Genomic DNA, 25,894 nt, shown 5'->3' on the forward strand with positions numbered 1-25,894 from the left:
TTTCTTGTAGCAGATGTGTGAAATGGCTACAATTAAGAATAGAGCCAAAAGAGAGTGTATTATAAAGATGATCATGATATCTCATAGCAAATTCACCCCACATCCTTCTTCTTTTCACATGCTTCATTCTCTTTGGTTATAAAAAGTTTGAGTCAGTACTTTTCAATTATAAAACAACTGCAGTACACAAAAAGCATATGCAGAGTGAATGCTTACATCTCTCTGGAAGACTACTGTTTGATAAAGAGATAGAAGCATTTCAGGAGTACCAGAACAATTTCAGCTTTTCAGGATGCCCAGCTTCAGGGTTGCTATAGATATTTTATCACTGTATCCTGAGGAAAGTTCCTTCAAGGGCTGTTAGACCTTTTCTTAGGTGTTATCTGAGCAACTGAGAAAATCCTGTTGAGAGGCTGAGTGGCCTTCATACCACAGGAGAGAGGTACTTATGTATATATGTATATATGTGTATATATATATATATATATATATATATCCACAAACACATACTCACATGTGTTATCTTCACTTTCATTACAATTAGTCCTCTACCTTTCACCTGTAGCCACTTACAGGAAAATGCATTTTGCAATTACTGAAAATATTTATCATATATTGAACAGAACAAAACACATCTTCATCAATGAACTTGATGATTGAGATGATAACAACTGGTCCAACCCTGTCTGTCAGCTGTTTGTGGTTGGCGAGCAATGGGTGGCACTTCAGGAAGCAGACAGAGCTGGGTTGCAGTAGCAGTTCCTCAGCAGCGCTTCTCTGCAAAGTCCTGGAGTCACACGGAGTGAGGAGAGTGTCCTGCTATGCTGCTGGAGAGTGGCTGGGTAAGTGCTGCAAAAGTCCTGAGCAGAGGTACTGAGGTACTGGAGGCAGACCAGGAGGAGGGAATTAGTATTAAACTCAAATGAGAAGGCTGAAGATCTGGATGGAGCTTAACAGTTCCTGGTGGGAGGTGTGATTACAGCAGAGCTGGGGGGAAACATGACAGGAGAGAAGTTAAAAGTACTTTGTGTTCTTAGTCCACTGCAGCAGTTGTGAATGTCATATTTTATAAAATCAGTGGAAGTAAAGTGGTAGTTAAAAGTGTATTTTGGGAATATTATTGCAGAAAGGGCTGCTGGTCTCCTTTTACATAGCATCCACACTTTCATAATGCTTTCTGAAATTTATTAAATGAAAAGAAGAAAGTGTAATTGGTTTTGCCAAATGATCTTGACCAAAAAAGTAAGAAGGAAATTTCCATAATGATTACACTGGTTCCTCATTGGCTCCGATACTTTTCATTATGAGTAGATTTTTCAGAATCAACTCAGATAATCTCAAGTCACCTTCATAAAAGGTTGCCAGATCTGCCTTCACTTTGGCAGTTTTAGACACCATCCCTGATGCTCTCAGGCACTCACACAGCTCAGCAATGAAATGAAACCTCATCATGGGCCACACAACAGCAAGAGCACAGCCAGCAGGTCAAGGACTAGAGCTGTCAAATCAAGAATGTGATTATTCCTCTCCATTTACTAGCTGTTAGGCCACACCTGGGATGTGGTGTCCAGATTCTGTCTTCCTTGTCCAAGACAGAAACTGAAAAATTCAGAGTAGTATAATTTCCCCTGCTGGAAATATTCAAAGTTCAGTTTGATGGGACCCTGGATACTTCAGTCTATAGCCCTGCTTTCAATAGGAGGTTTGACAGTAAAATCTCTCGAGGTGCCTGCCAGCCTGGATCTTTTTAAGGTTCAACAGTCACAATCCACACAGACTGGGATATGCCTGTTACTTTCTTATTTATTTACGAAGTCATGCAGAGGTACCAAAACTGGCTCTGGAGGAGCTAATTGAAGTGCTGAAACCTCTAAGCCTGGAAAACAGGTATAAACTTAATGAGGGAGTGTCACTCCAACACAGATTTATCACCCACTATATAGCTAACTGAAGCTAGCTTAGATATTTCTACACAGCATTGTGTTCTGAACTGCACACATACCTCAGGCGTACATGGCAACATGCATTTCCTCTGCATCCAATGCTGTACAGAAAGACTCTATGAATTCTACCATTTTACCCCCCCTAAAAAACATGTGCAGGCTGCTTCTGAATCTGAAACAAAAAAAGTCCGGGGGAAAAATACTTCAGAAAAAGTATAATATAGTGCTAGCACCTCTAACCAATTTAATGAACTTCTTCCTAGCTTAGAATTGGTCTCTGTTGCACAGCTGAAATTAAGTTCATGTGAGGATAATCTTAGGTATGGGCATGGAATGAGGTCAGACACCCACTAACATGAATAGGGGAAAAAATCTGAAAGTTAAGTGGAGATAGTTTTTGATACAGAATTCATTATCTTATTGTAACCTCACTGAACAGAGTGAAATCTTTCCTCTTTAGGTAAAATAAGGGGGAAAGAGTTTTAGCCAAAATAAGAGACATAAGGAAAATCTAGAGTGGATACAAAACAGGCATTGCTTTATCTGCACTTCCTGTGCAAGAGGTACTTGGTAGTAAATGGTGAGCTCTCTCACCATGAGGGCTCTAGAAATCATTGAATCACTTTCATTGATGATGCTGATTTGATGGTGCAGAGAGAAAAAGGCAGCAATGGAAACTGCTACTCAGTGAGCTTATGCTTCTCATTTTCATCTCAGTTGCACAATTAAACACATTAACTGCCTGCTTTATTTTTCTTAACTCTCCAAATTCTTACCATTGCCAATATCAACAGGAAAGCTATTTTGGGGAAAGCTTATCTGTGAAGATGTACTTGAATTAGTGCTTAATGTGCTAACTTGAGAATCAGAAGTAATGGGGCTGAAGAGGCATGTTGCTGTGGCCAGTGTAACATACCCTGTTGAGAAGACAAAGGTCAGGTCACTGCCCACCTGTAGCTGTTTTGCTTTGGGACAAGAGCTCATATCTGCACCCGTGCCCACCATGCCAGGCACGCACCAAAGCCTCTCTATCACTCCCCTCTGCAATTGACCTGGGAGAGAAAACATAAAAAAGGGTTAATGGACTGAGATAAGGACCAGGAGGGATGACTCACCAAATATAGTCATGAGCAGAACAGACTCAGCTTGGGGATATTAACTGAATTTATTACTAACAAAATCAGCAGGATAATGAGAAGTAAAAGCAGACCTTAAAAACACCCTGCTTCTCAGCTCTACTTCCTCCTCCAGTCCAGTGGCAGAGGGAGACAGGATATGGTGGTGTGGTCAGTTCATCACACATTGTTTCTTTCCCTGCTCCAATGTGGGGTCTCTTTCCTGGGAGATGGTACTCCAGGAATTTCTCCAGTGTCCATCCAATAGGCAACAGTTCTTCACAAACTACTGCAACATTGGTCATTCTTCCCTGGGTGCAGTCCTTCACGGACAGTCTGCTCCAGCCTGGGTTCCCCATGCAGTCACAAGTCCTAGCAGGAAATCTGCTCTGGTGTGGGCTCCGGTCTCCACAGGTCCGCAGGTCCCTGCCTGGAGCCTGTTCCAGCACAGACCTCCCTCTGTTTCACAGCCCCTTTTGGGCATTGAACTGATCCAGTGTGGGTGTTCTCCAAGGGCTACAGGTGGATCTCTGCATCCCTGTGATCGTCCATGGGCTGCAGGGGCACAACTGCTTCACCATGGACTTCACCACGGGCTGCAGAGGAATCTTAGCACCAGTGCCTGGAGCACCTCCTCCCCCTCCTTCTTCACTGACCTTGTTGTCTGCAGAGCTGCTCTTCTCACATGTTCCCACCCCACTCTTTTCTGATTCCTTGTCCTTGTCCTTGTCCTTGTCCTTGTCCTTGTCCTTCTCCTTCTCCTTCTTCTTCTTCTCCGTCTTCTTCTCAATCTTTTTCGTCTTCATTTCTTTGTCTTCATCTTCTTCTTCATGTCACCACAGAGGCTTTATGCTCATTTCCAACTGCCCCAGGCTTGGCCAGCAGCATATCCATCCTGGAGCTGGCTGGCATTGGCTCTGACAGACTTAGAGGAAGCTTCTGGCACCTTCTCACAGAGGTCACCCTGCAGCCTCCCCAGCTACCAACATCTGGCCATGCAAAACCAATAAATCCCAAAAGGGTTTGTACACATCCTACGCAATTCATTTTGTTCCAGCTCACATTGGTGCTATTTGGGTCTTCTCCCCACCATGCTTCACTGGCTACATGTGGACTAGTTTTATTTTACCTTCTCATCTATCACGTAGGGCTCATAGTATCATAAAGGAATGTCCTGTCAGTCTATCTTCAGCTGCTGCTTCATTAGAGCTATAGTGAATAATTACATGAAATATTGGGCTCTTATGCTTTCCAGTGATAAAGAAGATGTACAGAAAATTAAATAGCCTGGATGAAATGAAAAGAAGGAAGATAGAAAGGGAAGTTATTTCATAACTTATTGTTTTCAGACGTGTTTTTCTGCAGAGAGGTCTAAAGATCAACCAAGTACAGGGACCCAGTGCAACACCACAGCACAGGGCACTCCAAAACTTGAATATAATATTTGGACTGGCAAAACATCATTAAGACCACAAGCAGCACGGCCCAAGATTTTCTGCAGACTCCTGTGTCAATGAAATGGGGAGAAAATATATCAGGAGGACTCTGGGACAAAGGGCAGGTGTGGGTATTCTTCCACGGCCCAGAAGAGCAGCACCTACCGTAAGTGTTTCTACACCTATGGCTGGGCTGTCTAGCTGCCTTCTTAAATATTTCAACTGAACTTCAAATAGGCAAAAGTTTATAAAAATGCAGCAGTAATGAGCTTATTGACAGCACAATTGGCTTCACACTTTGGCATATGCACTAAAGATCTTACTTTAACGCAGTTAAAGTAACCATTTCTATCATAAAGTTACCATTGCTAATCCTTCACTCTGAATGGAAAGCCCCAGATTTAACAGTGAAATGAACCATTTCACCCCAAACAATTTGATGTAACAGAGCACTTTCATGCACACAGCACCTCACTCTAATATGCAGAGTCTAGCTGTGCTGACCAAGGAAAGGCTCTTGCAAACCAGTGTACTTTGAGAATGCAGCGTGGAAAAATTCCCTTGCAGTAAATTCCTCCTTTCTGAAATGACAGAAGGAGCCCAAATTCCTCTCTAACCCTACTGTAACAGAAATGTCATGTATTTAATTGTGTTTATGCTAAGGTAGGAAATCATTATCAATCAGTGTTGGCAGCAAGCCTTGCTTTCTGTACTGCTCCTAGGCAGTAGGAGCTTAGACTAATGCAGGGAGGTTTGTTTTTCAGACAACACATTTTAGCATACTAAATATCATAAATATCTGTATGTGTACATTCAACATGAAAGTGATCTTTGGTAAAATTCTTTTTTTCCATGCACCTGATGATAGAGTTGGCATTACTTCTGCAGTCAGAAATGGGATGAGATAAGCAATCTGGGAATAAAACAGTATTAGTAGTTGCAGTACACATTTTGAGGGTGAGTAGCAATAGACTTGTGCTGAAATCCTTTAAAAAAATATATTCTTCCTCACAGCATGCAGCCTAACCCAGCAGGCAATTAGTGAGGTTAGTACCAAGTTCAAAAATATTTTAGGATGAGCACTGTCTTTTCAAGATGAAGGGAAGTATGTTTTTCTTCTCAGAGAGGCATATATGCTTATAGAATTGGCATGGTGCTGCATATATGATTTCTTTCTCTGCAGTCTAATGCCATCTTTATGGCAGGAGTAATACATCTCCTTGTCAATCAGCTCCTCCTTCCATTTTTTTTCACTCTGGTGAGAACAAGCTCCCATAATGAGTGAATTGTTGTGCTGGATTCCTGATGAAAGCACTTCCCCTGAAAAACTTACTGGCTTGCAACAGATATGAACTAATAAAATCCTTAAAAAAAAAAAAAGTAATATTAAATTTGGTGATAGACTGTGAGTAGTGTGCCATTGTTTAATATAAGTAAGACACCTTCTCCAAAAGTCCATTTGGACAGGACACTGAACAGATACTTTTATACCTTTTGTATGCAGTTCTGATTCCTCCTCCTGCCCTTGGTGACAAACACTGATGCCAAAGCAGAGTCCAATAGAAAAGAGAAGGTATGGCAAAAGTTGGGCAAATTGCTAGTATTATTAGTATTAGAACAGTTTGTTTCTAGATCTGAGATCCCCCCCACACAATCAAAGAAGAAATACTGCAGATTTTGATGTGAACTTAAGTCTTGGTTTGTGTTCAGTACTTTTCTGAAAAATCTGAATTCTGGCAAGACCTGAACAGAAATTTGAGGAGGTTTTATTGATACACTATGCTTCAACATGGTGCAATTCTGTCATTTTTGTAGGAAGAAAAGGTAGTGAGATAGGCTGAAGGGAAAACAGATTTTCTCCATGCCATTTTTCCTCAGGTACGTTTAAGCAAATTTGAGTAATTATGCCCAGGGATAATAACTTGCAAAGTGGATATTTTTCCCCTTAAATTAGGTAAAAAACTAGGAGGCCACTAGATTCATTTCCACTTTTCAGAGGAGCTTGAATTTATGGCTCTGCTATGCAAAGGTGTGTGAAACAAGGAATTTCAAGTCACATTTTCTTCCTGTACTTTTCCAAAATGTTCTTTCAGATGTGTCATAGGCAGTATTTCTCACTCATAGGACACCTTGCACTGCCTGGGTGACAGCCACAAATCACAATTTATCCAGAACCCAGAGAGACATATTTTAAGAAACCTATTATCTATAAAATGTTTTTGGCTGATACTGATACTGAATGTTTTTTGTTTTGTAGGTAATTAATATCTTTCTATTCAGGTGCTTGAAAAAGTAGTAAAGTACACTAGAAATATGAGTCAAAAATAGGATTTTGTTGGTGACAGCTGTAAGTTATTCTAATTACATACTGTCTTTCAGTTCTTCATATTAGCAACTTAATAATAGCAACTTCAGAATTGAAATTTAATAATAAACTGCAAATAACCTGTCACAATTGCAACTTAATAACTGATCAGCCAGTGTTGCCTACTAGCCCCAGGCCCACAGCTGGCACTAGGAGGGACTCTGAGCAGATCAAAAAGTGGGCTTTTTGTAAGGAGTACAAATCATTATTAATTACGTCCTCTCTGATTCCACATAATCCCCATCAGATCAGTTTTGTCGGGACCGTCACCCAAGATTTACCCACAACTAACTAAGAGCCAGGTTACCCACAGTCAATTTAAGGTGTCCAGGCAGATCTTATTTTTTGCTTTCTGCAACTTAAATAAATGAAGGAGAAGAATATTTTTCTAGAAGACCCAACCACAATGCTTGCATAGATCCTGCCACTCTGAGTAGTCCATTTCTGAATTAGCCCTCCAAATTCTTGAGTCCTGGCAAAATATATGTAGACAAACAAAACACCTGTGTTGCCCTGGTAATTCTGTGTACAACTTTAAGTTTGAAACAGCTGAAAAATCACTAACAGCATCTATTATGCCTAAGCATAAAGGGCACGGTTGTCTTTCCTCAAGGACCTTTCACAATCTAGAGCAGAGGTACCTTGATGCTAATCAGGGTCAGGACAAGCAGTCCTTGAAATTTGGCCTAGCCTCTCATCTATCATTAAACAACTTTGGCCCTTGAAACTGTTGCTGTAATGCAAACTCAAACTAGATGATGGTTGAATCCACGTGATACAACAGTACTATGAAAACACACTATCACACTTCTAGATTTTTATGGTATTGCTAAAACTACCAGCAATTACTCAAAACTTGTAAAATACATGCATTTCTAGTATCAGTGTTTAAAACCAGTGATGCTCTAAAATAATCACATTCTGCCACCAGCTCAGTGCATTACAGCTGAAAATCTAAACATACCAGTCTGGAATCCATTATACATGCTGTTGGTAAATCCTGGGCAAAATTGCATAAATTTAGCAGGGAAAATTAATTGCAATTATGTATATTAAGCATTCTATACCTACCTAGATCTTGATGCAAACTAAAAATTAAGAGACCAAAAAAGGCAATGAGGGTGTCTGTCCCAGATCATACTCTAGTATTTCACTATTTGGTTTAATTCTGGATTAAAGGATTGAAGATTTGCCAATTGCAAACATGTGGAAAGAATTCAACCTGAAAAACTCTTTTTTGTTTTGACCGCTTGAGGAAACAACATTGTTACTTATCAAAAAAATTATATAACTGGTATGTTATGTAATTATTATATTGCATCAAAAATATATATCAATACACAGCATTAAAAGATTACTTATGTTTTAAATTATGTTTAACTATGTGTAACTTATTTTATGCCTCAAAAATATTATATAATTTAAAAACATGTATACAGAAGCTACCTGAAGGTTTTAAAGATGTCTTAGCTTTCTTTCCACTGGGATGTATTCACTCTAAAAAAGACCTAGAAGAAGACAAGACAAAATTACTAATTTGAGAAGGCACAAGTCTTGAATCAAGGATATCTTAGCTTTAGTTCTGGCTTTGCCAAGGAGTTTTTAGCTTTTCATCTGTATGCCTTTCAACAGAGCTTTGAGACCAGCTTCTTTTAATATCATCTAATCAGTTCTTTAGCTGTCAGACACTGTTAAAATTGCAAAATGCAAAAAGACTATTTCCATCACATAGCAGTCTGTTGTGAAGTAGCACAGAGCAGGACTTCCCTTGTGATTTTTCAACCAAATGTGAAGCAACAGGATGCAGTCAGTTGAAACGTTCTCATGTGAGGTTATATTTTAAAGTTGTACGTCCATGCTGTTGCTTTCAAAACTGGTACACTCAAATATAACCCTGTGTTCTGACAGAAACCTGTTAAGCCAGCAGGAGGGCAAAACTGACCTTTCACAGACTCCTTACAGTGACTCAGTCCCACAGTAGGACATTTTACTACACATACACCTCACAGCAACCACATTGCTCGATGAGCTTTGGACACTGGCATGGCTAATCACTTTATAGATTAAATCTCCTAGTTTCCCTCTGCTGGCACTGTGCAGCTGGAGTGATGGCACCATGTCCTGAGATCCAGACACTGAGCTAAAATCTTGGCAGAAAGCAGAGATGAGAAATGGTGCTGGGCTGTAAGAGTGAGCTTTGTTTCATCCCTCGCACTTAGGTGTCTCTGACCACATCCAAACCCACACTTAGTCAGTTACAATCTAGATCATATTTTGCTCTTGTCCTGCCCTGTTTTCTCAAAACACACCTTCAAATCATCCTCTCCACTCTGGGGAACAACCCTTCCAAATGTGTCTTTGTGAGCTGTGTGTATAATCTATCATTTTCAGCAGTAGTATAAAGCCCTGTTCAGAAATGGGAGGCTTTGAAGACCTCTAATGGCCAAAAGTAACTACAAGGTAAGGGATGCTGTGATGCAACTAAAAATCTTCCCGAGGTTGTGTGCCATGGGCAGCCCTAGCCTCACACAGAGCAGTTTCAAGGTTATTGTTTTGTCATAAGCTGAAAAAAAGGAAGCAAGGCAACGACTCTCCAAAGTATCAGGTCTTTTTTTTTGTTTTGTTCTTAGTGCTTACATAGAATGAAGATCCAAGTAAATAACACTTGAAGAGTGGAGAGAAACTCTAATCTGTAAGTATACACAGAATGAAAAAAAGCCTTGGTTTACAAAGTTTTTAAAAGAATGCTTGCAAGTTTAGGAGGGGGAAGAAGCATTCCGTGGTCTATTTGTTTCATTTTGAACCCACTTTCTGCACAAATGTTTTCTCATTGTGTTTGGTTATATCCTAGTAAGGGACAGCATTGCTTCATTCTTTCCCATATTGCTACCCTGTAGTTTTACACTGTCTCCTAAAACTGGGAGGCAGTGCATTTTTTTTCCATCCATCTTTTGTGTGTGTGTTTGATATCACCCAGTCTCTGTAAGGACACGAAGGGTTTGTTCTCTCTGTTAAGATACAGCTAAGGAGGTAAATAATGCTTTTTAGGAACACTTCATGATTTCCATTTTTTTTGTGTAAAAAATAGTGATAATCTTAATGAAAGAGGACTAACTTAACATAACTTAACATGTTTTTCTGTCCTGTTTTTTTTCAATGGACTGAATTGAAACCACAACATATCGGTAATATGTTGACACAGCCTGCAAGACATGAACTGTTGAGCTACCAAATGAGTTAAGGGAATCATGAAAAGTTGTTTGAAAAAAGTCGATGTCTAAATGTAAAAATGTGCTTGATATTTAATGCTATTTTATTTTTCATGTTTTCCAGTAAGCAGGTTTTTATACTTCAAACTTCAGGTGTGTGTGGTTATTTTGAAATTAAAGAAATTCTGCAATTATTCTAGTGGCATAGCCTACGTTACCATAACACAGCATGGAATTAGAACAAATTGAAATGCAATTAAAGTGCCCTCAACAGAAAAGATCTTTGAGACTAAATGATGATTCTGTGAAACAGAATCTTAGATTTTATAATCTGCAGATTTTAAACAGACTTATGTTAAAAATTATTTGTATTTTTTCACTTCCTCCAGCCTAGTCTAGTTCAGGACAGGAATGTCAGTTCTGACAAACACTCATTTTTCAATTTATTAAACCTGTCGAAAATAGAAATCTTTCATATCAGCTGAACTGTTTTCTCCTCCAAATTCAAATGAAACTTCTCAGTTGGGTGCATGCAGACAGCAAATGCTTCTTCTGCAGAACCCAACTGTCAGAACACATGAAAAATCTGTGTGAAGCCTGCCAGTCTCTCAGCAGACGTGTATGGGGGGATAAATTTTGCAAACACTTGTTATACAGAGTAGAGCTCACTGTTTGACAGAGATTGTAAGAGTGTCATCATTTCTGACTAATGAGTGGTTTTTTTAATAAGTTGATATACTGTTGATGTAACATAATGGTGACTCATGGACTTGGTTTGGAAAATAACATGGAATGAAGGGAACAAGCCAGTGACAGGCTGATCTGGATTGCTAATTCAGGCAAAAACTAGAATAAGCAATTTACCCCTGCCAAATGCGAAATTGTTCATCTAAGGACCCAGCACAAGTGTAATGGCAGTTCACTGAGGAGCCACAAGTATGGCTGGGATCAAGGGAGAATAAGCCTCTTATGTCTCATATCAGGTATCTGCAGGGGAAGGCAAAATTTGACAAAAGATTTTTAAATCTGAAGACAGAGGCAGAAGCACATAAAATGCCTGGAAGCTGAGGTTGTACAAATTCTGTCCAGAAGTATGGTTAATCTTTTTTTTTTTAATTATTATTATTTTTTACTTTTTTGTTTTTAAATAGCAAGATAGATAACAGTAAGATAAAAGAGAAACAAGTTCCTGAAGGTTGGAATGAATATTTCTGACCTGGAAAATTTTTGACAGAGATCAAATTGTTTTCAGAAATCATGGGATGAAAGAGGCCTTCAAGATTATCTAGTTCCAACAGACCTGCCATGGGAACTGGCATGTTCCATGAGACCAGGTTGCTGGCCTTGAATACAGACAAGGACTGAGCACTATGGCTTTTTCTGTACTGAAGAGACCAGTCCAGAGAAATCTCACAGACTGTGCTGCACAGAAAATCACATGAAATGAGTGTGATGGCATTATCCACACTGACAACTGACAAATCTTGAATACGCAGGAATCTTTCTGCTGATCATATTTCTGAAAGAAACTAGCCTCTGGCCTATTGGCAACCTACCACCTTTGTCAGACTAAACCAGCTATTCTTGCAATTGTCCCCCAGCCCTTGGCACCAGCAGCTGCTGTGGCATCCAAATGAAGTGGTGCCCACTATTGCCTCATGGCTGCTCGAGGCTCCTGTCCAGCAGAAGTTCAGCCACATCATGAGAGGCTTAACACAGAGGAAGACCAAACCTGGCTCCAAGACTTGAGCAATATCTCTGAACTGGCAGTTGCTAAAGGGGGCGGGAAGGCACAGAAACAAGGACAGCTGTGTCATGTGAGGTCCACATTATTCTTTTTTCATGTGCCTCCTGCTAAATTCTGGCAAAGGGACTTGTAAGTTGCATTTCAGGTCAGTAGGTTATAGCTTTGTGAATGTCAGTGTGATAGGAAAACTCACTTCACCAGACAGCAGCATTTCCTCCGTGAAACATGCCCTGTGTTATGCTACACTCAGTATTCATCACACAATGATATTTCAGTGGGGTCCCTGTGCTACTGGGGAGCTGATAATCTCCTATCACAGCTGCTAGTAGCATTTTTTTTATTTTTTTGAGATTAATGAAAATTACATCTCCTGCAGATTCTTACTACACAGAGATTTAACAATGACTGCAGAATTCTGCAGAAACCTGCATTTCTGTGACTCAGTTGCCTATTTGCAGACAGAAATAGGTCTCTTGCTGCCTGATGCACCGGAACATCCAAGTAAAATATCAGCTGTCTGACTTCTTGCTGCCTTCAGTTCAAGTTTCACTGCTGGCCTCTGAAGGGTGACAACACGAGGTTCTTCCTCTCCAAGTGCAGCCTTGCTGCTAGGTCTGCTCATACCAAGCCACAGTTCCAGTGTGCTGCCATTCCCTCTGTGACACTTTTGAAAGTTTAAAACTTGAAATATGCATTTTAAATCAAAACAGTGTGATAATGCCTCTTTTTAGAGACATCTTTTCAAACTGAAGTTTAACAAGTTGGAGAAACTGATGAAGAGCTCTTGCTAATCCCTTCTGACTTGCATGGTTTTGAGGATGAAATTAAGTGACTCAGAAACAAGAACAGAACTGGAAGGAACTTGCATCATTTCTGATGCAAGAGCTGCAGTGTGCCAATCTGCAGTGACTTTGATAAAAAGCTCCTTCACAACAACCCATTGTAATTCTCTTAATGTACTGGAATTACTTGTCCACATAACTCTGAAATGCAAGATCAAACACAAAAGGTCAGTAATGCCAGCAATCAACACAGCAGTTTGAGATACGGCACTTATACTGATTATAATAAGATATTTGGAGTCTTAGATGCATTGGGAAAGCTAGAGAATAACTTTTCAATGTATGAAGAGACCTTGATAACTGTGAGGGTAAGTGCTTAGAAATTGCTAAGAAACAACACAAAACACCTGAGGTGCATAACAGATGTTCGTTCCTCACTGTGAACAAAAACAGTTAAAAAAACTGTTATAGGCATTTCCTCTTTTCCATAAAATGAATGGATTGCTAAAAAACATTTTCTCTACCCAACTTTTGGCAGTTTGTGCTACCTAAAAAAATGAAAATAAAGCTGAAACATCACTCATACAGAGACACTGAGGAACTACTTTCTGAAGTGAAAAGCATTTGAGTATTAAATGAAAAATCACAAAACCTCAGGAGATAACTCTTTCTTGTGTTGTGGAATTCACTGGTAAAATGGACGACTTACCAGAGTCAGTTTTAAATCATAGCTCAGGCAACAGAAGCAGTATAACTGTGATAGTATGGGGCCCAACACCGTTTAGTTTTCCCTGCTTCTTTTCTGTAACTGTAATGTGAACATCCCCTGGACATTTTACAGATGCAAATATGCTTCAGATAATACCCTATCTGAACTCTTCCCCTCCTATATGATCTTGTAGTACTTAAAATCCTAACAGGGGCTGCATTTAGATTTGTAAGAATTATTTCTAATCTCTCTTTTAGACAGTAATATATTAAAAATGTATAGCACACTTTTTAAACTTGCTATTAACTTGCATGCAGCTTCTGCCTTGGTCAGACAGGATGATTTACACTCACCCAGGATGTCCCTTCCTAATGTTTTCTAGCAGCCCATTTGGTAACACCCAGTTACTACATGTAAGGTTTGAAATGGCCCTGAGAATCAGGACAGTACTGCCCACGTTTCTTGGCCTGGCAGAATCTAAGCAGGATTTCCATGGAGTCTAGGTATCCATGGTGTTTAATCCCTTGCTCAGAGAAACTGTCCATGGAGAAGAAGTTGACTGTAATGTGTTCAAAACTCAGCTCTCAGTAAGAAATAGAATTTGTATCTTAGATAGAACAACATATGGTTGTTATCTGGCCCTGGGAAGGACAGATTTGTGTTGCAAGTAAACAAATTGATGAACGAGTAGCAGAATTAAAAGAACATCTCTGACCATTACTGTAAAAGCATGCAGATGCTCAGAAGAGAGGAGAAAAAATAACACAGCACAAAATCACCACAATGATGTAGTTTCTCTAAGGATCATTTCCCTCCATATATTATTGATTCATGCTCGTTTATAGGAGTATGACTGGAGATGTCTTAAGGACCACAGCAGTTCTCTGCCCAACCTTCTCATCCGTTTTTCCTTAGGCTGGATGTTTGGATAAAAGTACATGTTACAGCTACTGATGCAATCTGTGGGATTTCAGGATTATTCCTTGACCAAGTGACAGGCGGGAAGTCTTTCTGGCTTTTTAGGTAGGCCATCTCATTCCTACTTTATCTTAGTCTTTCTGTGTTCTTCCATTTCCAGAATATGTTCCAGGAAGTTTTCAGGAACATGACTGAAGGAACCAGGAACAGCAGCGACTCCTCTTCTGCCTTCGTTCACACCAGCACCATGAGTGCCATACTGGTCACTGTCTACTCAGTTGCCTTGGCTGGAGGTGTAATTGGGTCCATCACAATGTCCTTTGTGCTGCTCAAGATGAACACTCTGTCTGTGACCACGACTGCCATCATTAACCTGGTCGTTGTGCACAGCCTCCTCCTCATCACGGTACCCTTCCGCCTCCACTACTATGTCAAAAAGAAGTGGGTATTTAATATGCCATTTTGTAAAATGGTGAGTGCCATGGTGCACATCCACATGTACCTGACCTTCATCTTTTATGTGATCACGCTGGTGATCCGGTGGCTCGTCTTCTTTCAGTGGAAGGACAAGGTGGAGTTTTACAGGAAGCTGCATGCCATTGGGGCGAGCGCTGCCGTGTGGCTCTTTGTCATGTTCTTTGGGGTGCCGCTCTTCTACTTTGAGTATGGACGCTCAGGCTTATACAATAATACAACATGCTTCAAGTTCCACAAAGAACTACAGCACAAGAGTGTGAAAGCCCTGAATTACACCATAATCGTAACTGTTGCCCTCATTTCTTGCGTCCTCTTGAGCTTGCAGATTTTTATCCTGGTAAAAGTGGCAAGAAAATTTTCCAGCTCCCTCTGTTCACACCAAGAATTCTGGGCTCAGGTGAAAAACTTGATTTTCATCTGGATCATCATAATTTGGTTCCTTCCCTATCACCTGTTCAGGGCCTACTACATACAGTATGTGAGTGATTTTGACCAGTTAGAAAGCTACAATGAGGTTTTTTTGAGCCTGACTGCCCTGAGCTGTCTGGACCTGCTGTCATTCATGCTGAGTGGAAGCCGCTTTTTCAAGCAAAATGTGGGGATGCTCCACAGGAGGTTGCCTTGCTGCTAGCATCAGCCTCCTGCATCGTGTGCAGGACCTGGGATAGGACAGTGATGGACAGACATGGCAAACTCACTCCTCAGCAAGTGAGGGCATGCTCTGGAAATGGTACAACACACTCACACAGGGCTCTGCTCATCGGGTTCCTGAAGAAATGGAACAAACTGCCTCCAGGGTCTCAGCTAGTAAACAGGAAGGTGACCTCAGCAATTTCCTCATGGTGCTACCCAGTGAGTTGTGGGTGGACCTGGAGAAGAGGGAAAAAAGGTCATGGACTCTTTTGTCTTACTGTTTTTACAACAAGATTTGCGAAGTCAAAGGCACTAGGAGGAGACTTGAGAATTGCAATGTAGAAACACAAATAAGGAAGCTGGTTTATATGGACTAAGGTACAGATTTTTGAAACTTTAAGATCTATATCATTTTCCCATACATTTCATATTTATTTCCCACAAGCTTTCATAAAATATCAGGGAAGATATTGTCCTTCCTGAGTAGGTTTGTTTCTTTGGTGTTAAGCATAACTTTCTAAGTGAATTGAACAATTAAACCAACTATTTAAAACTAAATCAGTGATAGATAGTTATTTCTTAAAATATTTTCTCAAAATCACTTTTTGAGATGGTATCACTGCAACAGAAAAGAATTTTATCTTTCTCACATTATGAAAATACGTCTAAAAAATTATACACTATCACTGAAATGGACATGGCAAGTTCAAACAAAAGTCTGTATTAATATTATTCACATTTTTTTTCAATTAAAGGTAATATTTTACAGTCAGGACAGGGTTTTTTAGATCATTCAGACAGAATTTGTCTTCTCTTCAAAAGACAAATATCATAGGTATCCAAGGTAGCAATGTTTTTTTGTAAATCTTATGTTGATTTTGTGCATTTATGAAGTTCATAAATAGTTACTCACAGTGTCTTTAGCTTGAAAGCAATTCTATAAATTTTGAACCCTGTACTGATGGAAGAAATGGAAATGATGCTGCTTGGATATGAGGGATGGAAAAAGCTAATAGACCCAGTGTAGCTAAAAGCATATTACATCTCAGTGAGGCATTGCCACTTGCTGTCTCTGAAGACAGAAATAAATTCCACTAAAAAAGATGAAAAATTTGGTAAAATTTCTATGAAAGACATTGAGGCTTTCATGGCTCAGCTGCTTTATACCTATCCCTAAAAAAGAATATAAGTCTCAACTCCTCTAATGCAAGACATCAATGGCTAATACATCTTTATTTTTCTTGCCATCTGCATAAGGTCACATTTTTTCATCTAGAGTTAGTGGGACAATAATTTAATCATTTAACTAATTAGAGGTTTTCAGATGATCAATTTCCATGAGAGTCTCTCCTCATGATGCTGTTGAAATCCACCTTTTCACACTTGTGAATCTTTCCATTCCTTTCTGCTTCACCTTCAACATCTCTTGCACATCAGACAGCAATAAAATAATAATTGATTGATCTTGTTATACCTGTGCAATCTCATTGCTGTGCACATTGATTTTGGCCCCACCAAGATGGTAACTTTAAGGGATCTGTCTCTTCTCTAGTCTTTCTACCTTTCTACCTTGTCCTTCCTTCTTGCTTCAAGGCTCTTTATATCTATCAGGATATTTGATTATAAAAAGGTATTTTCAGGTCAGAGTATGAGTCATGCCGTACAACACCAAATGGTGGAAATCACTGAAGATCATAACACAAGTGAGGTGTTGGGCAGCTCTCATGGCTCACCCTTGGCAAACAGCCTGGACCACCTCTGTTAAGAAAGAAATGTGAGAGCTTACAGTGTGTGTGTACCTGAAAAAAATCTGTCCAAGAAGGAGTTCGTTCCCAAAGGATCACAGTGAAAAGGATAACAACTACCAGCTATTCAACAGTAGTTGGGAAACTACTTTCAAAACATGGAGGGAATCAACTTGGATGTGTAGCTCACTACTAGTTACCTGTGTGTCATTAAGAAAGCAATAAACTGCTATAATCCAGCTTTGTTTTAAAGCTACACAAACAAATCATATTCTCCTTGTGGTGGGAGAGGATGGAAATTGGCATAACATTTTTGTTTCCTCCTGTAGCAACGTGGTTGGTTAAAGAAAATGCCTTGCATGCATTCTGTAGGCACTGCATAGCTTTGTAACATTATATTATCACCCTTCTACTATAATAAAGTTATTAACAAACAAAATGACTATGTGCTGAAAAAATTAAGTCCCTCCTACAAGAATGCACATAAATTAGAAGTATTTTATATCTGCATTTGGAATGAAACACAAAACACATGATTTTTAAAACAGTACCTCCTAACTATACAGACCAACAAATCTTGTTCCTCCGTGTGTTTAAATCACAAGTAATTAATTCCTGTAAAAATGCAAACTTTCACAGTAGCCTGCACCATAACATCACAAAAAATAGTAGTGACTTTTTCTCCCCCGATAAAATTTGTTGCTAATGATGTTAATACTAACTCAGCACAATAACTAGCTAATTAGGGGGTCCAATAATCACATTATTTAGGTTGGCGATGTTATCCTGCACCAAGTCATGCTTTTTATGGGACTGTCTATGCAAACGTTATGTCTACCACTTGTCTTGCTTTGTGAGAGCCAGTGTCTGGCAGAGAATGCCCTCCCCTGCCCTGAGAGAATGAACTCCCTTAACTGTGCCAGGAGTGACCTCCAGAGAAGAAGGGGAATTTCCAGTTACCTTCATCTGCTTGGTCAGCGGCACCACAATCATGAAGATGACCTTTTTTTCTTTCTCTGACAGAGGATAATACTAGACTAGAAAACAATCATGATCACAAACACACTCTAACAGAAGGACATAGAGGGGATAGGATCTGAAGAACAGGACTGGGAATGAGGAGAAGAGAGCAGAATATCACCGTACTTTTACCACAGAGCAACAAGACAAGGTGACTGGGTCTCTTGCCTTCATCTCAGGTTATTTATTTAATCATAAAGTTGCTAAAAAGTGGCACTCTCACTGATGGGAGCAAACTTGCCCTCAGCCACTCCTTGCTCCCACTCCAGTATCGCTCTTTCTCTGTGGTTGGAATTTGCGACCTGAGTGTCTTTCAGCTGCATCAGTTCCCTCTCAAGATCGCCAGGGAATTATGGAAAATCAAGTCAAGGCAAGGACAAATACAGCAAAGGTTGCATTTTGCAGCAATGCTTACTTGAGGGTTTTATCAACTGTAATCCTACTTGTCTAATTCCCCTTAGGATACTGATCTTTTCAGGCAGTTTGCCACAGTCTGTGTCGACTGGCATTTCCATTTCCATGTATTCCCAATAACCAGGGTGCCTTAGACTAAAAGTACTGGTTGAGGGAAAAGGTACCTCAATAGCTGCAGGCCTAGAAAGGGGGTTTGGGGGTTTCAGGCACTTTATGCTTTCTCCAGGGATAAAGAGAGATGGGCATGAAAAACCCTGAAGGCAGCAGAGGCAGCAGTTTCTGAACAAAAGCCTCAACAGAATTGCAGAATTGGACATTTCTGACCTATAAAGTCACTCATTTCTGCTGTTTTCAGAGAAATAGAGCTTGGCATGCATTTTCCCTGTAAGTAAACCCTATGGCTAGGACTTGATTGGAAATAAGGGCTGGTTTCAAAAGGCAAGGGGTCATTAATAAAACACCAGCTTGACTTCCCAGACAAAAATTTCAGAAAATCAAACTAAACTTTCTGACACTCAGTGAAGTAATTTTCCTCACTTGCAAACAGCTGCTTAATAAACCAAATTTTTTGCTGAGTAGAGAAACACCAATAAAGATAATATACAGTGTATATTCCCTAGAGGCTAACTATAAGTAATATATAATCCTCTTTTCTCTGGTGAGGCAGCAGACATGCCAGCTGGCTGCTTTCACCCTCAACCTGTAACTTTCCTCTTTCCTGGCAATGCCTCCAGTTCAGGAGTGCCAGGCTGGTTTTACCCATCAGCTATTCCAGCTGTGCCCTCAAAGAATTGGGTGTCATTTATGTGTGGCTGGGGCTCAGAATCACAAAATCAAAGACTGGGTAATGTAGGAAAGGCCCACAGTGGGTCATCGGATCCATCCTCCATGCTGAAGCAGAGTCATCCTAGAGGACATAAGACATGACTGCATCCAGATGGCTCTTGATATCTCCAGTAAGACAAATTCCACAATCTCTCTGGGTAATTTGTTCCAGTGCATGGTCATAGCACAGTGGAGAAGTTCCTCTTCATATTCAGGTGGAATTTCCTGTGCATCCATTTCTGCCCATTGCCTCGTGTCCTAGTTCTTGGCACCACAGAGAAGAGCCTGGCTCCATCCTGTTGGCACCCTCCCTTCAGATAAAAGATTGATGAGGGCCCCTTTCAGACATCACTTCTCGGGCTGAACATGCTCAGCTCTCTCAGCCTGGCCTCATAAGGGAGAGACTCCAGCAGAACTGTACAGGTGCTCATCTTCATAGCCCTTCACCAGACCTGCTCCAGAACTCAATGTCTCCCTTGTACCAAAGAACCCAGAACTGTTCACAGCACTCCAAGTGTGGCCTAGCCAGGTCCGAGTAGAGGGGCAGGATCACCTCCCCTGACCTTCTGGCAAAGCTCTTCCTAATGCACCCCAGGATACCACTGGCCACAAGGGAACTGCAGCCTCATGGACACCCAGGACCTCCAGGTCCTTCTCTGCAGAACTGCTTTCCATCAGGCGGACCCCCAGCCTGTGCTGGTGCAGGGGATTATTTTTACCCAGGTGCATGACCCTGCATTTTCCTTTGTTGAACTTCAGACCAGTAGGCTCACATGACTCAGGCCTTTCCAATGGAAATGGTGCCAGTGCCATAGCTGGGAAGGGTAATGCACAGCCAGCTGGGGGCTCAGTTACCAAATCCAGAGGCAACCCCACCCATAGCAGGGTCATAGTCAGGAAGGGATACATGATCAATGCCGACAACAGAAGCGAGAGAGACGTTGGCAGAGAAATTTGATAGCATCCTCAAATGCTTCATCTGAACCTGCAGGAAGCAATACCCTGATTTGTGCTTGACAGGGAATGCACGCTAAGGGGAGGACTCATGGAAAAGAGCTCATAGGCCCTGATCTGCTTTAGAGTTCTGCAGCATGGAGAAACACAGCAGCCAGCCCATGGCTGAGGGGGGACGCATACCCTAATGGAGTGGTGGCACTAGGATCTCTAACAAGAGCATGTAAGAATTGCACATTGGACTTTGTCTTCCCAGTACTTTTCCTCAGTGGAGCAAGAGCTCACAGAGACTTCACTAATAAAATAACTATAAAAATGTGAGGGAAAATAAGAAAGGGCAGGCTGTGTCTGTGTTCATGGGAAAACGTGACAGATGGCCTTCAATCACACCCTTGGAGAGGAGAGTCTCACATGTTTGGAGGCTGCATGGAGAGAAACACAAATGGATGCAAATTCCACATGCATGGAGACAGTCCACAGTCCCTGTCCTCTGCTGCAGAAGGAGCAGCTGAATGAGAATCCTCTCAAGACATGAAATATCCCTGTACATTAGAAATAGCATCACAAAGTTTCACATAGGGAAAAGCAGTATATAAGTTAAATTCAGCTAGCAAGAATAAACCTGTCTTTACAGTGAACTGGCCTTCAGAAGTTTAAACCTGAACAGCAGACAACATGTATATAATATCATGAATCTGTGAAAGTGGCTATTAAAAAAAAAAGCTTGGCAATTTGCAGCTGTTTCATGAAATTATAGTTTCAGCTACATAATATGATTGGGTTTAGGTATTTCAGAAAATAATGGTCATTTTATTACACCCCTGGACCACATCCTTTGCTTGGTCATCACCTGAAATATCTAATGATTTCCAGCATTTCACGAAACATTACCTTTTATCACTACTGTTCTAGTAGTGATAGAGGGAGGTCAGGTCAAATATCAATCCAAGGAACAAAAAATTTACAAGCTCTGTACATTTTACAGAGTTGCCCTCAGAAGAGTCTTTATTTTAGAAAATATAACATATAATGTGCTCTGTAATATACGGTAGGGTTTTAAATACTCTGGGAAATAAAATGAAAAGAGCTCTTTCTGTTATCTTTTAAACCAACAAGTTCAAAAAGCCATAGGCTGGATATTTTGCATAATGCATGTCTACTATTTTCTGTCATTTTGCAAAATAACTGGAAGTCATTCTGAGAAATGATTAAAAATTTTATTCATTTTGCAAAATGTGTGGTTTCATAATATGGCTGTAATGTATGTCAGAAATTGGAGCAAGAGTAGTTGTACATAAACAGAAGGAGTTGAATCAGATTTCTCTCTAATTGCTGAGTAATCATTCCTGAAGTTGCCCCAGGATTTTCAACTTAAATTTAGAGAACAACTGTACAAAAAGAATAAGAAATGCTCCATCTACATAATCCTAAAGAGAGAGTATTGTGCAACTATTGCTGGAATAAAGACAAGAAATACATAATCCCAAATCAAAATTGAGCCATGAATACTATCTGCTTAGAAAGTAAGTATGGAGAACACACTCTCTCTTGTTTTTTAAGTCTAAATGCATATGTCAGTGCTTTCCCCATTTACATACACAGAATTATTTCTAATAAACTGCTTACTGTGTGCCTGGTTTCAGATATGAGATTCTAATGTGGACACACTGAGAATTTGATAGAGAGCAGGCAAACAGAAGAGGAGTGTCCTTCATGTGATCATTGAGGATATGTACAATATAATCATAAAAGCACATATGGCCATGGCGGCCACGACTGTGCCATGAAACATTTGTTCATCTAAGTATGCAAACATCACCAGAGAGGCTGTTGAGCACTTCAAATCCTTCTGTGTAGTGTGCTAAGAAAAGAGAAGGCACTACTTGGAATGGTTTCTTGACTGGTCTATTCTGAACAAGGAGAGCTTAGCATAGGGTAAATTGACAGTCAACATGCAGTCCATGCATCTGGGCAGCTTGAAGGGATGCAAGAGGAGTGTATCACCAAATTTTGTGTTTTCCATCCACTTATGACCAAAAAAAACCAGCTGAGGTGGTTCTACATCGTCTTGACACCTCTCTCACTTTTGAAGACCCTTTTATATTGCAGGATCATGATGGAACAAAATTCATTACTCATGTAATGCAAGAACTAAAGTATTTGTGGTCTCAGTTTAGATTCAAGCATGGAAAACCAGGATACTGTAGAATGAAAGAACTAGCAGAGCATCCAAACAGCATACTAAGGAGATGCTCAACCACTGTCAGGCAGATGATAATTCATAGGAGCAGTCAGTGGGAATATGCTTTGTGAAGTTTGCTAAAAATTCAGCTTATCACTTGGGAAGAAAATTCAAGCTTACAATTTGAGCTTACATTGCTTTTTATGAATTTACATGGGCAAACTAATGTGTCAAGTTTTTTTCAAAAATTAACTTAAAAACTGAGAAATAATAGTTCACTGATTTACCAGTCTGCATGTGTGCAGGAAAGGAAGGGATGAGGAAAGGAAGCTACGGGAGCTTTTTGTGGAAACTGGAACAAGCTCAGCCTACCAACAATGCTTACTGTCCCATGCCAATATAAAATCATGATATTGTTTATGTCACCCTGCCATAATGAAGGAGTTAGAAACTGATATACTTCGGGTTTGTATTGACTTTATTATAAAAGTCTTTTATAGCATGAATTTAATTTCATTAGGGAGCAGAGTTAATTAGTGGAGCTGTTTCTCATTACTAATGTAACCCATATATATACAGAGTCTCATTAGCTCTCCTGTTATCTCCTCTGTATGCTCTGTTATATAAATAAAGAGGCAATTTACTGTAGCACTGCTCTGATATTCAAGAATATGCTCCTTTCAGGGCTGCTGAATGGATGTTGCACACTTTTGTGCACTTTACTTTGTCTCAACAATAATCAGCCTGGAAACTCAGTCAAAAATAACAAAATGAAAAATAACCACACTTGAAAATGGAGTTCTCACTCTGTCTGCCACTGAGAGGAGACTGTAAATCTGAGCTGATACCTGTTTCACTGAGCAGTATTAATGTTCAGTTGACTAAGCAGTTTGAAAGGCTGAGCCTTCTCTGGTTCCTTTGAAGAGTTAGAGCTCTTTGTAATGCAGCAGTGGGGTGTGGACAATAAACAAGGATGGCAAATACCACCAAACTTAACGCCCCAATGAATGTGAAGCACAGGAAGCTGCAAAATTAGAAGAACAAATAAAACACATGACAAGGCAGTTAATTCACAGAGAAATAAGAAAATCCAAGCTGTGACAAAATAGAATCTGCAAAAAGGTCTCAGCTGTTTCTTGACTAAATATCCCAAACTGGTCGCTCGTGAGCATATTTAAGTACACAGGGGACACAAAAGAGTGGTAGCAGAGACATACGAAGAAATACAGTGTGTGAAATGTATCACCATAACAACATCTTTTACAAAAAATGTGTAGGAGTGCGAAACCACTGCAGTACTTGTGAAGTAAAAATGACAAAAGTAATAATTATGTTGGACCAAGGTGGTTTCACGTAGTTTAATGTCAAGGGGTATTTTTGCTAGAAAAGAAAAATCCTGAGATGATACAATAATAGCAAGGACAAAATCCTGTTCTGGAGGTCAGGATGTGCGTAGGAGCAAATGATAACTTAAATTTGTGTTACAAAATGTTCCACGTTAGTAATTGCTGCCAGTTAGTAACTACATTTAGTAACCAATTTTAGTTACTTGAACCTTCACAAACTTGAGAACACAAAGTAAAGGTGTGGAAGGAAGATTCACCTCTGTACTGCTGAGATGAGTTTAGATCACAGCCAAAAATGGATAGCAAGTGATCTCTCAAGATCATCTAGTCTTATCCTCTGCTCAAAGCGTGGCTAAACTCAAAAGTTAGATGAGGCTGCCCAGAACTGAGTCCAGTTGTGTTTCAAAAAGCTAAGGATGGAGGACCCAAACACCTTCTCTGGTGTTGGGGCTGTGAGCCCTCCTGACTCACAGCTACACCACTCTGAAATGAACACCACAGAATCCCAGATTCAATAGAATATGCTGAGTTGGAAGGGACCCTCAAGAATCACCAAGTCCAACTCCTGTCCCTACACTGGACACCCAAAGAATCACACCTGTGATGTGCCTGAGAGTGTTGTACAAATGCCTCTTGAACTCTGTCTGGCTGGTGCTGCAACCACTTCCCTGGGGATCATGTTCCAGTGCCCAACCAGCACCCTCTGGATGAAGAACCTTTTCTAGTATGCAACTTAAACCTCCTCTACCACAGCTCCAGGACAAAAATACCCTGAAATGGAAAGGACCCACAGGGTACAGAGTCCAGCTCCTGGTCTTGCACAGGACAACCCCAAGGATCACACCATGTGCCTGAGACCACTGTCCAAATGTTTCCTGAGCTCTGGCAAGCTCAGGAAAATGACCATTTCCTGGGAAGTCAGTTCTAGTGTTCGACCCCTCTGTGGGTGAAGAACCTTTTCCTAAAGTCCAACTTGAACTTCCTCTGACAGCTTGGAGCCATTCCCTCGAGCCCTGTTGCTGGTCACCAGAGAGAACAGACTGGCGCTCCCCTTCTGGTCTCCCTAAGTGTTCCTAATCCAAACTTTATTTGTTGTACCCAAAGCCCTTATTAAGAAAGAATAAAGTAGTCTGACAAACAACACGCACGGGGTTCCATAATCTTACCTTCCTCTTCTTTTCAAAGCATATTTTACCAACCACACAGCTTGCTGGGCCAAGGCACAATTTAGTTAATTACAGAGGTGGGGGAGGCTGACCACCATTCCCCCAGCCTGCTGAGGTCCCTGTGAACAGCAGCCCCAGCTGCCAGCATATTACTGCTTCCTCCCACTCCATGCTATCCACAAAGCTCTCTCCTGTTACACAGCTCGTGGTGGGGGATGCTGGAGGTTTCCAGATCCAGCACTGAGGAGATTTGCCATCAACTGACTGCCAGCTTCTCCTGGCAGCTCTTCTTTGGAAGTCTTTCAGTGCCATGTTTGACCCTCTCACCCTTGCTCACCTGATATGCCCCATCTTCCAGTGACCAAACACTTTTTAACATACCCCACTCTGTCCCTGTCTTCTTCTGCCAAGTGACTTTTGCTACCAGACACAGATGTTTTAAGGAAAATATTAAGTATTGTCCTTATTACTGGTTCATTCAGAGGAAGGTTTAACCTAGAAGATTTTTTTCCTGGATGAATCCATATTCCAGACAAGCCTTGCAGCTCACTTTTTAAAACTTTTCCAAACAAAAGCTTTCATTTTGAAATCATTAATATTTTATTACATATCCAGAATATTTAAACAGTTTCCTTCACAACTGTAATTTTCTTTTCCTGTACTGGCTCTGGCTGGGACAGAGCAATTTTTCTCCATAGCTGCCCATATGGTGCTGTATTTTAAATTAGTGGCAAAACAGTGTTGGTAACACACCAGTGGTGTAGCCCTTGCTGAGCCAGGCTTTCATGGCACCAACACCTTCTCTCTTTTATGAGTCTGCTCCTCTAGCCCATGGGCTGAGGGTGGGCAGGAAGTGGGGACAGCTGGGACAGCTGATCTGAACTGTCCAAAAGAATCTTCCATACCAC

The 25,894-nt window shown here is 40.6% G+C and overlaps 1 protein-coding gene across 4 annotated transcripts; it reads left to right on the forward strand.

Annotated features, from left to right (window-relative positions):
* Positions 1 to 588: 588 nt before the first annotated feature.
* Positions 589 to 17,737, forward strand: LOC119698164 (probable G-protein coupled receptor 141). 4 transcript variants are annotated; one of them, XM_038129799.1, is made up of 4 exons: positions 589 to 842; positions 4,424 to 4,660; positions 9,490 to 9,551; positions 14,385 to 17,736. In XM_038129799.1, the coding sequence occupies exon 4, from the start codon at positions 14,388 to 14,390 to the stop codon at positions 15,330 to 15,332; it is 945 nt and encodes a 314-aa protein (XP_037985727.1). In that variant the 5' UTR covers positions 589 to 842; positions 4,424 to 4,660; positions 9,490 to 9,551; positions 14,385 to 14,387; the 3' UTR covers positions 15,333 to 17,736. The 4 variants fall into 4 exon arrangements, with proteins under 4 accessions (XP_037985727.1, XP_037985726.1, XP_037985725.1 ...); XM_038129798.1 differs by lacking the exon at positions 4,424 to 4,660; XM_038129800.1 differs by lacking the exons at positions 589 to 842; positions 4,424 to 4,660 and adding an exon at positions 8,831 to 9,319.
* Positions 17,738 to 25,894: the final 8,157 nt, after the last annotated feature.

This window comes from Motacilla alba, chromosome 2, assembly GCF_015832195.1.
Source record: "Motacilla alba alba isolate MOTALB_02 chromosome 2, Motacilla_alba_V1.0_pri, whole genome shotgun sequence".
NCBI lineage: Eukaryota > Metazoa > Chordata > Aves > Passeriformes > Motacillidae > Motacilla > Motacilla alba.